General features: G+C 33.2%; 1 protein-coding gene across 1 annotated transcript in view; it reads left to right on the top strand.

Moving 5' to 3' along the window:
- CDH9 (cadherin 9) overlaps positions 1 to 12,652 on the top strand; it is a 162,736-nt gene extending 150,084 nt beyond the window's left edge. Inside the window, exons 8-12 of the mRNA XM_054489383.2 lie at positions 2,714 to 2,850; positions 3,325 to 3,446; positions 7,186 to 7,303; positions 7,404 to 7,655; positions 11,626 to 12,652. Of these exons, the coding sequence (XP_054345358.1) occupies positions 2,714 to 2,850; positions 3,325 to 3,446; positions 7,186 to 7,303; positions 7,404 to 7,655; positions 11,626 to 12,113 (1,117 nt within the window). The 3' untranslated portion in view covers positions 12,114 to 12,652. The remainder of the gene's footprint in view (positions 1 to 2,713; positions 2,851 to 3,324; positions 3,447 to 7,185; positions 7,304 to 7,403; positions 7,656 to 11,625) is intronic.
- The last annotated feature ends 1,752 nt before the right edge of the window (positions 12,653 to 14,404 follow it).

Here is a 14,404-nt window from a genome sequence, read left to right as displayed (position 1 = left end):
TATCTATGACTCAGCAATAATTGTTTTATAAAATTTAGCAGAAAATAAATTAAGCAAGCATCTTCATGTACTATATTAAGTTGTTAAAATTATGATCAGACCCATTTACTTAATAGATCCCTTAAGTTCAGCATAATTCTTAAACAACAGATTAAATAGTAGGTCCTTTAATAAACAATTCAAACAAAAGAATCATACAATTTAGGTTAATGTATGTTCACCCAATAATTTAAAAATTGCCAATACTGGAAGGGTGTGGTGGCTCACGCCTGTAGTCCTAGCACTTTGGGAGGCCGAGGGAGGCAGATCACGAGGTCATGAGATCGAGACCATCCTGGCTAACACGGTGAAACCCTGTCTCTACTAAAAATACAAAAAAAAAAAATTAGCGGGACATGGTGGTGAGCACCTGTGGTTCCAGGAACTCGGGAGGCTGAGGCAGGAGAATGGCGGAAACCTGGAAGGCGGAGCTTGCAGTGAGCCGAGATCGCGCCACTGCACTGCAGCCTGGGCGACAGAGTGAGACTCAGTCTCAAATAAAGAAAAGAAAAACCACAACAACAACAACAACAACAAAATGCCAGTACTTCATAATGTTTCAAAACCTAAATATCTATTACTTATGTTTGCCAAAGCCAGTGCCAAACTGTGAATATATTTAAGATTTACAGTGGGAGCTGTAATTTCCCAATTCATTTGATCAAAACAGGGTTCATAATAAGATAAGATGCCTTTAATAAAATACCTAGAAAAATGAGGACTACACCAGAGGCTAATTAGCCTGTTAATTGTCTTTCATTGCTTTTCCTGTTTCTGTTCTTATTCTAATCACTTCATCCCATAGCCTAAAACTGCTATATAAAACCTAGCCTGTGGAGCTACAGCATAGGATTCATCTAAGAGTTTGTTAAAAATGCACAATCTCAGCTCCCACCCCAGACCTACTGAATCAAACTCTGTTTTTAACAGGATTCGTGTGTGATTCACCCAAATGTTAATGTTTGAGAAGCACTCACTTTCTGATATGGCTCAATTAAAGACTGCAACAGAAATCTCAAAAAGATGTAAAAAATTAACTAGTACGGCATAACATGGTCTGATGTAACTGAAGGACTTTCATATAAATTAATCTTTTCAAAAATTTATCTTTTAAGGATATATTAGATTTCTATTGCTGCCACAAAAATACTATAAATGTATTATTATCTTATAGATAGGTCTGAACTTCTGTAGGTCAGAAGTTCAGTATGTGTCTCACTGGGCTAGAGTAAAGGTGGGCGGTGTGAACAGGGCCATATTTCTTTCTGTGTATTCTAGGCAGGGAATTGCTTCCTTGATCATTCAGGTTGTGAACAGATTTCAAGTCCTTGCAGTTGTGTGGGGAAGGCCCCTGTTTCCTTGCTGGATGTCAGCTTAAGGACCACTCCTAGTTTTTAGAGGCTGCCTATGTTCATTTTTTATTGGTTTGTGGCTCCATTCCTTCAGCTTTAAAGCCAGCAACAATGGGTCAAGTACTTCTTAGTCTTCAAATCTCTTCTCTTTTTTTCTTCTGTTTCATCTCTTTAAACCAGTTTTCTGCCTTCCCATTTCACTTTGTTTGTTTGTTTGTTTTTGAGACGGAGTCTCTCTCTATCACCCAGTCTGGAGTGCAGTGGTGCCATCTCGGTTCACTGCAACCTCTGCCTCCCGGGTTCAAGCGATTCTCCTGCCTCAGCCTCCCGAGTAGCTAGGATTACAGGTGTCCGTCACCGTGCCTGGTTAATTTTTGTATTTTTAGTAGAGACGGGGTTTCACCATGTTGTTCAGGCTGGTCTCGAACTCCTGACTTCAGATTATCCACTCACCTCGGCCTCCCAAAGTTTTGGGATTACAGGTGTGAGCCACCGCACCTGGTCTTCGCATTCCACTTTTAAGGGCTCAGGGATTAAACTAGGCACACCTTAATAATCAGGGATAATTCCCTGTTTCAGTGTTTTTAACCTTAATCACATCTGCAAAATTACTTTTGCTGTGTAAAACAACATCTTCACAGGTTCTGGGGATTAGGGTATATACATCTTAGGGAGAGGAGGTATTATTTTGCCAACTGCAGAGTGATACAAAGCTTACAATGACGTCTTCCACATACAGCCCTGATGAGAAAGTCACAGAACTCTGTGGTGATATAACATTTCATTTTGATTTGAAATAAGTTGGAGGGATAGAGTAGAGAAAGACCTTGATTCAGCTGGATATTCCTTGAATAAAAAACCATTCAAGAGCGATGTATTTTATAATAGCCTTCTCAATATTCGCTTATAGAGGACTCTGGACACTGTTATGTATTTTTTAACATACTTTCGATTTATTCATTACTATTGACTCAGTCAAGTTTAACATTACTGTTTAAAGTGTCTCAAGCACTGCAGTAGGCCTATGATAGGATAAGTGAACCAAGTGATACTTAAGAACTCACTTTAACAGCTGCCGTCCAGATTCATGTGTATAAATAACAGTTCTAAAGTACATATAACATAATATAGTAAGTGGAAAGAGTCAAATATATGAAATTGCTCAAATAACAATTCTATAAAATAAAAATTCAAGAAAGTTGTTAGCATTTTGCATTTCATGTCTTTGTCAGATCATTGTGGAAATTACCTATAACTTTAAGAAAGAGTATTATTAATAACCTTAGAAGAATGCCTGGATTTATGAGTCTGTCTTCTGCCAGGTACTCTGTTGATCGGCATACTGATATGGACCGTATTTTCGGCATCCACTCAGAAAATGGCTCTATTTTCACTTTGAAAGCCCTTGACCGGGAATCATCTCCTTGGCATAACATCACTGTTACAGCCACAGAAATAAGTAAGTCGGAGCTACATCTACCTGAACACACTGTCTTTCATCAAAGTGGTAAAATAATAGCACCAGCTAGACTCATTTTCTTGAGTGGTATGATTGTATCCTTAGCAAGATCTTAGAGAAATGGCTTAGAATGTCAACACATTTTTAAATTATTTTTAAGGATTATCAAATAATTCATTCATTTCAAATTTGATTTCCTTTTACACCTTATATAGGAGAGAAATATAATTTAACCTCATAAAAATAATCTAAGAAAATTATCTATTACAAATAATACTTCATTCTCAATTATGTTTTCCTCAATTTTATTGTGCTTTTCTTTTGGACCATGTAAGAGAGCTGAGATATTCATCAGCAGCCCAATTGAGAAAGTGAACACCACAAAAAGGATCTGTTGCTAAGCTACAAATGGGTGAGTGGTTTCACTGCTTCTGTGTAAATGAGACTGAAATCTTACACGTGTTCTCGTTGCAGATAACCCAAAACAAAGTAGCCACATCCCTGTCTTCATCAGAATTCTAGATATAAATGACCATGCTCCGGAATTTGCCATGTATTATGAAACATTTGTTTGTGAAAATGCAAAACCTGGGCAGGTAAATAAAATCATTAAAAACTTAAAAGAATATATTTTCTGCTTACAAAGTCAAATGACATTACATCACTTTATTTGCAGGATTTCTTTTGTGCAAGCTATTGTCAATACTTCTTGTCCACCATTTATCCTTAACAAAGAACTCACAGTGATTTTTAAAAAAGGTGATTTAAAAATGTTTTTATAATGGAATCAATAATATAGTAGGGGATATTATAACATGTTTTAATTTATGAACTAGGTTTACAGTGAATATCACATATGTAGAAGCTGTTACTTGCATTCATAATTATGCTTATGCTGAGTTATCTTCACTAATAGAATGAAAATATATCATTAAATAAAACCTGAAGTATGAAAATCAAATTGTTTCATGTTACTATAAAGGTAATCATAATCATTGTTTTCTTGATTACATTTTGCCACTTTTAATAGTTTTAGATTTTGATATGAGTGATATTTTGTAAGTTTTAAAGTTTCACATCATTGAAATGAAGTAGATTTGTTTGTAAAAGAATTATGAAGTCTTCTTACAAAGTAATTCTTTCAAATGTATATAAAGTAATTCCAAATAAATGCAGAATATGCTCATTTTTGACCAAAAATGTAGTATTTTTCAATAACAGTAACTGCATAAATTTTACCAAAAGTAATTTAACCATGTAATTAACTACTTTAAAGATAAAATAGGTAGATGTTAAGAATCATCTATAATTCCATCATGTCTCTTTAAGGTAGAAAATAAACTAAAATACAGTTTTTCTTCTATTCCAATAGAGAATATTATGAACTGAATGTTTGTAGCCCTCCTCCAAATTCAAATCTTGAAAACGTAACCCTAGTGTCATTGTATTTGGAGATGATGTCTCAAAGAAGTAATTAAGATGAAGTGAGGTTATAAGGGGATAGAGCCTGATCTGATGGAATTAGCATACAAAGAAAAGATAACAGAGAGCTAATGCTCTCTCTTTCTCCCTGTCCCTGAATTCATAGAACAAGGAAAAGCCATATGAGAGCACTCAGGGAGAAGGTAGCTATTAATATTTGCAAGCCCTCACCAGAAGCCAACCATGCTAGCCTCTAGATCTCAACCTCACATTCTCCAGAACTATGAGAAAATGCATTTCTGTTGTTTAAGCCATTAAGTTTGTGGGATTGTTATGGCATCCCAGCTGACTAAGACAGAGATACACAGCACATTCCACCTAAATATACAAAAATACAAGTGAGATTTTTATTTGTAATAACATGGAATTTTCACGTAGCTATTTGGATAAAAATTTGCTTTTCTTTTTCATTTTGCAACATATAATGGGCATCTCAGTTTAGTAAATGATTTTTTTGAATCTGATGCTTAATTTTCATAGCATAGTTACATATTACTTATTCAATTATTACCTTCTTAATGGAAATTTGGTTTATCCACAAAATGTTACCCTAGCAGTACCCCAGTCGTGCTATAATGAGCATTGTAGTACATTTTGTTTGTTTACCACCTGGTACTACTTTCTTTTGATATAATTCTCAAAGTAGGAAAAATTAAATTGTATCTATAAATATTAATAAATGTTCCCAAATACTTCTCCAAATCTATCATAAACTAGGTGATATTCCCACCAAATACGTATGATTGCCTATACACTTGGCAACTCTAGATTTTAAATGTCTGCCAATATGTAAATTTCTCATAACACTTTTAGTGTGAATTCTTTTAAACTCATTAAGGCCGAATTTTTTTTTTTCATAAAAACATGGACTTAAAAATAATTTACAGCTGTATTAGTTTCCGAGGGCTGCCATGACAAATTACCACAAACAGAGTGACTTAAAACACAGAATTTTATTTCTCATAGTTTTGGAGGCTGGAAGTATAAAATTAACATGCAACAGGGCTATGCTCTCTCTAAAGGTTCTAGGAGACTATCCTCCCTTGGCACTTTCTAGCCTCATGTGCTTGCCAGCCATCCTTGACATCCTTTGGCTTGTGGACGCCAATTACTCCAATCTCTGTCTCCATCATTTCATGGCATTCTTCCTGAATCTGTTTCTGTGTCCAAATTTGCTTCTTCTTATGAGGACTCCAGTCGTCGAATTAGAGTACTCCCTAATTTAGAATGATCTTATTTTAACTTGATTTTATCTGCAAAGAGCCTATTTCCAAATAAGCCACATTCACAGGTACTGGGATTTAGGACTTGAACAGATATTTTGGGGGAACACAAGTCAACCTACAATCACATATAAATATTCTTTACTCACTTATCTATTAGTATGCTTGTCCTTTACTGATTCATGTATATTATTGATATATTATATGCTAATATTTTATAAAAATTAAGTATAATTGATATTAACTAATTATAATTATTTAATATATATTACTCTAATTGAATTTAACAAAGTTAAAAATAAAATAGATTTCAAGTATATGTATATCCTCATAAAATATACTTATACAAAGCCCATGTAATAATTTCAAGACTTCAAATGTCATATATAACTAAAAGGCCAACTTTTTATGATTTAAATTATTACTAAAAGTTAGATTTGTTATTGCTATATAGGAACAGAAGGTTGAGCAAAAATATTAGATCTTATATAATGATTTTCTTATGTTCCAATTTTCTAAGGAGAAAAGTTTATTAAAAATTGTGCACTTTCGAAAGCACTTTATTAAAAATACAGTTACATATCACGCTGTCCAAATGATGTAATTATCATTAATATAAAATTAAAGTAAAAATAGCACTGACTAGTGAGTATGTAGGTTAGTATAGTTATAAAAGGTATAGAGTACAACAATGGAAAGCTTAAACTATTGTGAATTTCAATAACTTTTCACCACATAATGTTAGACTATGAGACCTGTTTATTTTTGTAGAAGAGAACGTTAAAAGTCAGAATAATTAAATGGCTGTGATTTCAAATCACACAGATGGGAGGCATCCCAATGTGTAGCTCAGTGCTTTTTCCTCTATAAAATGCTCAGTGAAATTTTTCTGCCCAAACCATAGTTGGATGTTCCATATTCCATTAGGACACACTTCTTATTTACTTACACTAGCGCAGCCAAGAGGTGCTCTAATTTTGAAACTTCAACATTGATTTTACAAAATCTTAAAAGCATGTCTTTGTATATCTGTCTTTGCAAATACTATTAAAGGAAAAGCAAGCAATTTAAATAAAATAGTTTAATTATAGTAATGGTGCCCATAGCTTCAAAATCATTTTCTTTCTGAAAGTACATGACAAATTTATTTATTTTAAAAATATATTAATAATATTGTTAATATATAGGAGTGATTGTGCTAAGAAGCACTGGTGTTTTTAAAAATGCATCTTCTGTGTTCTCATCCTTTGAAGAATTATTTTCTAGTGGAAGTAACAGATTGCTCATCAATTAATAATACAATGGACTGTGCCTTTCAACAATATCAAAAGAAGATAGGTATTGGAGGGATTGAATTTTTCTTTAAGCTGGCCAGGTATAAGACAATAATGCATTAAGATACCTTGCAAACCGTTGCTTAATGGATGTCTTCCACTCTTAACTAAATAAGTTATCTAAGACAAAACTATAAAAAATAAGACATTGGCATAATTTTCTGAAAATGGCATTTATTTTGTTTTCTTCCTTTGTTTTTATGATGTATTTAAAGCACAAATACATGGATTTAAGACATCTTGTAATAACAAGAAAATTGCCTTAGGCTTAATTAATTAATTAATTTTGGTTTCAGTTGATTCAGACTGTCAGTGTCATGGATAAGGATGACCCTCCCCGAGGCCACAAATTCTTTTTTGAACCAGTGCCAGAATTTACTCTCAATCCGAATTTCACCATTGTAGATAATAAAGGTATAAGAAAATTTCTAAAACTAAAAATTATGCAACTTTAAGATGCATAGTTAAAAACACATATGAAAGTTTTTGTTTTTTTACGTGTTTTCTCCCCCAGATAATACAGCAGGAATCATGACTCGGAAAGATGGCTACAGTCGCAACAAAATGAGCACCTACTTATTGCCGATTTTAATCTTTGACAACGATTATCCAATTCAAAGCAGCACTGGTACACTCACTATTCGTGTGTGTGCCTGCGATAATCAAGGAAACATGCAATCCTGCACCGCAGAAGCCCTGATCCTTTCAGCCGGCCTGAGCACGGGAGCTCTCGTTGCGATTCTACTCTGTGTCCTCATACTGCTTAGTAAGCTCTGCCCCTCTGAATGATCTTGTAACTCACAAAAATCTCTCCCTCACTGTCCCAGCATGGTGCACTGAATAACACTTTTCTCTATAGACAAAGATAGAACATTTTCACTTTTTATTAAAATTCTTCTTTCAATTAGGAAAAAATAAGAGTTTTTGTGTGTGGGGATAGGCCCAGCTTTCCAGAGCCCAAAAAGAAACATCTAACAAATGCTATACACATGAGTATTTAAAAAAGTATATTTTATAGCATTAACTATTATATTTTTGATTATGTTTACTGTTCTAAGGACATTTGATTTCATTGATTTCATCTTTGCATCAACTGTATAAGGTAAATACTTTTCTTCTAGAGAAAGGCTACATAATTTACTCAGTCACTCATTTAGAAAAAGCTTTAGCTAGCATTCAAACACAGATTACTGTACCATAGAGTTCTCCTTTCTATTATTCCCAAACCAGACTACTTTGCCCTTACCGTTACTAACTGTTAACAGTTACTAACATATTCTGAATTATCTATATCAGATGTCTAACATGCAAATGCATTAAAGTTGTCACAGTAAGTTAGACATTTTCCCCTATATAACTTGTTGTACGTTGGAGTGACATACCAAATTAAAAAGTTAAAATTCTGTTTTAAAAAATATCACTATGTCGCTGTGGTCATACCTAGCCCTGCAGTATTTTCTAAATAAAGTCATGTTCCAACAGGGAATGTTTTATTTGAGCATGCACTAACAGGACAACGATTTAATTCAATTAAACAGTTGTTCCACTGGAAAACATTCCAAAAAAATTGTTTCTATCAAATATTCAGCCCAAATGCTTATGCTTAGGGCAGGAGAGCTAGCCAAATTTATGTTCTAATGCTCATATGTGCTGGCTCCTTTTCTCTGCAAATCCTTTCAAACTATCTGGATGAAATCCCTTTGGCCAGATATCCTTGCAGGACTTCAGTAGGGGATTGATGAAAGTGAGGGAAAAACATTTGTCTCAGTTAAGATCATCCAACTATTTAGAAAAACATTTTCTCAGTGTGGTTTAGAAAAAACACACTGCTACCATCACCATCAGCAGTTTCAATCCCCACCTACTGCTAGAGAGTTCAACTCCTCTGTAAAATATTTTTGTATCCCTATGGAGATAAAAATTTGGCTTAGCCTTTTAGCTAAGTGCTACTGATTTCACGTTGTTTTATTCGCTTAGGAAGTTCCACTTTCCTAATTTAGAACAACATGAAAATATGTTTATTGTTAGATCATTTTAAAAATTTCTATATTAATGTAATGCACATACACACACACAAAGACAGTCATGCACACATAGGGAACCGAAAGCATCCCCCCAAATAAGTTTAGATATTTTAACATTGTCAAATTAATTTGATACTATTTTTTTCTATGCAGAAATCCTAGAAGGTTTCTTCTTCTATTCTGCAGTCAGCCACCTTTGTTCCTTGAGCAATGTGGAAAGCACTAATTTCTTATTTTTCACTTTCCCAGCTCATTGCCTAAATGTGGAGTAATTTTTTATTATTGTAGTTAAAATTGCTTCTAATTTAGAAATTTATATTTTCAAAGTTATTAAAGCACTTTATTGTTATTTTGAGTCTTTATGGTAATGGCTGGACATAGTTAATGCATTTCTTATAGTTAAGAGATATCGCTTTTCATAAGACAGTGACATAGCACTGACAATAATATTTTAAATGTACTTTCGTACTTTCATACATTTTGAAGAAATGTAACTCTTAGTTTATATCTATTTTATAAGGCAAGATGGAAGATTAAAATCTAGGGCAGGGCTTTTTAAACTTTTTGGTTGTAGGGACACTTTTGGCAGCCTGATGAAGCGAATGGACCTAGCCAGAATGACGATTTAAATTTAATAGAGTAAAACATGTAAGACAAAAAGGAAATATGCTTACACAAATGAAACAAAAAACACAAAGAAAACCATGCTTGCTCATCAAATCATGCATGCCGTGTTCTGGAGCAAGTCTAACTATGGTTTGATTTATCTGTCAAACTGTAATGCAATATAAAATATCTGTCACACACACTGCCACTATCATCATAGTTTATGCCAATAATCCTATTGAAATGAAATGCTAAATTTGAGTTACAGATGGATGGAAATAATGATGTACTTTTTTTCATTTCTTATCCTATTCTTTCTGAATTCTGCTCACATGCCCCAGATTAATAACCTCAATCTAAGAAATGACTGGATAATTTTAATATGGTAGAAAAGGAAAAGCTCAGAACAGATTCTAAGGACCATTTGTGGGAATTAGTAAGTTTTTATTAGCTGAGAAACCCTTAATACAATTTGACTACACAATTGTTATTTTACTGATTAAAAAGTAGAGAGCTTACAAATTTATTTAATATTAAATTTAGAAAGAAATATCTTTTTCTAGTGCATGGCTCAAATTTGATAGATGTCAGATCCATGTTGGACTTAATTAATCTTATGTCCATCTTTCAAAAGAAGAGTATAGAGGTCTCATTTTTACTGCAATTTTTTTTTTTTTAGGTATCACTAAGATGATCCTGAATATAGCTCAGCTCCCAAAGCCCATTCTGTGAAGGCTAACTACAGATACTTCTAATTATCTTTCGTAAAATCTTACTTTCAGTTAGGAAGAGCTGAGAAAAGTGTGCTGGCCAATGTGAAAATGACATTGGACAGGGCTTTAGTGTAGTTATAGGGGCCTCACGGGCCATGTTGAAGTGCAGTCTCAATGACAATGAGTATGCTTTGTTTAATCTCAATGTAAAAATTGAGAAAAAGAATAATAGCTTCTTCAGCCAACATATTCTTATTTTCTGTGAAGCATAAATAATACTGACAAACAGTTAAGAACCCTAAAGTAAAGGAAATCTAGTTTGTACTTTTCCCTGGTAATGCCGAAGTGTGTTTTGAAGATATTTTCTTGATTTTATTCTCACCTTTCTTATATGTAAAGTTATAGGCTTGTCCAATCTTTAATGGAAAATTTATATTTTTAAAATCGCGCTTGCTTCTTTTTAAATGAATCTTATTAATTGCAATATGCATTTATTAGAAAAAGGTTCATCTTCCAGTACACATAATTTGAATCCCAGTGTTATAATGAGAAATAACAAAATATATTATATGAGGGGAAGTTCACAGTTAGCTTTGTAACATAGGCACGTAAACAATAAAAATAATACAGCAAGTAGAGGGAATACAATTAACGTTTCACTCCAAAAGCTTAAATCAGACCTTGTATGTCAAGGACGTCCTCATTAACAAGATACAGTCTGAGGTGTTTTGTAAAATCAGTTAAAGATGAGTTTGAGTATGAGTTTTATATTGTAACTTTAAGAGTTATATTTCAGCTTTCTAAGCCTCCTATAAAATTAGACCAGTAAAGGAATTTAGTTAAACCTATGAGATATGGGAAATGGTAAAATCAGTGACTCATACATATTCAGGTATGTGTGTATGTACATGCATAATATATAAATATAATGCATATACAAGTATATATGTATCTATATATAAGTAATGTTTTGCATATATTCCCTTGAATCATTAAGAAATGATACTTGTGCCAAAGTTAAAGGAATGATCAATATCATCATGAGTAGAGCTTTAGCGTTTTTGTATTTGAAACAAGTGCACATTTGGAAAGACTGCTGAGGTGTCAGGCAATTGCAGTTGGATAAATACAATAGTTGTACTTGAATAAAGCCAGACGTTCATAGGAGAGTATGTCTTGACAGTAAATTTATGGCATGCTAGTATCTGCTCCTTTATCAATACAGTGCATCCAGTCATTGCCTAGAGGAACTCTGTATTTGTACAGGGTAGTTAATTCTTTTTATTCGATCAATCTTAATATCTCCTGCACCAAACAAATTTCACACTCACAAGTGTACTCTGTTTTATCCTGACTCATGAAATCTCACTATTTTCCTATTTCTTATTAATAGTTTTAGTCGTGTTGTTTGCTGCATTGAAGAGGCAAAGAAAAAAGGAACCTCTGATAATTTCAAAAGACGATGTCCGGGACAACATCGTGACCTACAACGATGAAGGCGGCGGGGAAGAAGATACCCAAGCTTTTGACATTGGCACATTAAGGAATCCAGAGGCAAGAGAAGACAGTAAACTTAGACGAGATGTAATGCCTGAAACTATTTTTCAGATAAGGAGGACTGTGCCTCTGTGGGAAAATATTGATGTACAAGATTTTATCCATCGAAGATTAAAAGAAAACGACGCAGACCCAAGTGCACCTCCATATGATTCATTGGCAACGTATGCCTATGAAGGGAATGATTCCATAGCAGATTCGCTCAGTTCTTTAGAATCTCTCACAGCTGATTGTAACCAAGATTATGATTACCTCAGTGACTGGGGGCCTCGTTTCAAAAAACTTGCAGATATGTATGGGGGTGATGATAGTGACCGAGACTAAGAGGATTGTTTGACTTGATCAATATTAGTGGAAGTACTGTCTATGTTATTAGATTGAGTGGCCTGCATTCTCTTCCTGGGAGGAAATCTTTCAAAAATTGAAATTACAAACAATACGTAGGTGTTGTCAAGTAGGGATTTGCTTAATCAGTAAGTCTTTGTGAATGAATACGAATGATACAGATTTTTAAAAAAGTAATAACCAGTTCACCCTCTTTGCCTAACAATCTCGGAAGGAAAATATATCACATCAATAATCAATAAAAATATGTAAAAGGCTTTTTGTGCCTTTTCTTAGGTATAATAATTTATAAATGTTTTCTTAACTGACTTTCAGTCACCTTTACAATTAAACTAAATATTGTGCAACTGCTTTGTAAATTAATATGAAACAGATATATCCCTAATGAAATAGGAATGACTATTACTGCCATATTTATTTAGTTGAAGAATGTCTTTGTGTTAATTCATTCATATTTTTATAAATGTATATTTATATTTTTGTATTTTTATGAAATAAACTAGTATTTATAAAATACATTTCATTTTATTTAATTCCTAGAGGCAGATCTGCTCTCATTTATAACAAAAATGTTTTACACCTTTAAATGTAAAACATGATTCACTCAGGGAATAAGCAGTTCGGAAACCACTGCATGGATTTGGACCTACAATGTAGTGAAACTATAAAAGAGCTTTGGTACAAATTGTTATTTTTCCGTTTCATCACTTAAATATTGACTAATGTTTATAGAACCGCTGATGTCTAACCATCAATAGAGTATGAGACACATTTGGAATATAAAATATTATATATATACATATATATAGTTGTGGATAATAAACTTTAAGTTTTTATTGCAAATCTTTACTATGGGATCAACCAGTGGATTATATTTGAGAGTAAATGAAGTGTGTATCAGTAATGTTATGTAGATACAGAAAAAATCTAAACCAATCTTCTCTAAAATGAGAAATCATAGTTCTAATTTTCTTTTTCTTCATGATGAGACAATTAATGGAATATGTGCTCAGGTGTGGGTTACATGTTTAAAATGTGTATTGAAGACTAGAGAGCTTGTTTTTAAATTTATTATTTTATTGAGGAAATTCCAAGTCATTATATTTGAGAAAATTTTGAAAGAGCTAAGGAAAAATAGAGAAAAGAAACCCAAAAGAATGTAATGGTTAATTAATGATTTCGATTGTCCAGAAAATAGAATATAGGCACCTCAAAGCATGGGAGAGAAGAAGAGATGGGAATCGTAAACAATCATCATCTGCAAATATTTGAAAGACTGCCATGTATAATCTGGCCCTGATATGGCCCACAGTATAAAATTTAAACCAAGATACGGGAACTTCACAGACAGATTGCATGTTATCTGTTTTCTGTGACAAGAATTAACCTTTTATTCCTCTTTAATTATTCATCCTTTAGGCAGCAAATGCCACGCTCGTGGTGATTCCTAGGTGGAATTCATATAGGAGAAATTTAATTTTGTCTAGTCTGTTACCAAGAGATTTTACTGAGCAAATACAAAATTATAAACATGTACTTATTTGTTGTTATATCACTATGTTGCAAAGTTTTTGTAGACCAAAACTAACTCAAGAACTTTATCTTCAGTAGCTAACACACATTAAAGATTGAATTTAATGCTAAGAAAAAAACATACTGGACTATTAAGAATTATTTGAAATGTTTCTCAGGACACAATCACCCAGGAAACAGAAAGATTTTTAGTTTTAGTTTTAATTTAGATAATTTTAGTTTTATCTTAGAAAGGAATTAGTTCCCCCATTGCCAAAGCTCATCCATCATAGATCAGACAAATACTCGCATAGGATATGTAGAGTGGCTTGAGGTAATTAAAAAAAGTTAGGCATCGAACAAGGCCTCTTATGATCACTTTATTCTACAGTCACTACAAGGTTAAATAACAATAAGTAAATCAGCTCTAAGAAGACCTATACTGACTGTACATGTAATGGCTGTTTAAAAAAAGAAGACATTATGTGGCAGGAGAGATGAGGAAATTGGTAGTTACATAGCTTGCCTGGGCTTACCATGCTTGAAATACCAAGAACACTGCAACAAACCAAGCTACCTACAAGCTGTAGATCTGTGATTGATATGAGAGAGTCATATTGTCATTAGATAGAATGAAACATTAAATATTTTAACTTGAGAAATATTATTTGGCTGTCTTTTTTTGAGAAATAATGAAGTTAGTTTCAGAGTTCTCACTTTCCTTGATCTGTGAAATGACTGACCTATGGCAGTCTTTG

This window comes from Pongo pygmaeus, chromosome 4, assembly GCF_028885625.2.
Source record: "Pongo pygmaeus isolate AG05252 chromosome 4, NHGRI_mPonPyg2-v2.0_pri, whole genome shotgun sequence".
Lineage (NCBI taxonomy): Eukaryota > Metazoa > Chordata > Mammalia > Primates > Hominidae > Pongo > Pongo pygmaeus.
The sequence above is the reverse complement of the archived record's forward strand: the minus strand, read 5'-3'. Positions and strand labels throughout refer to the sequence as shown.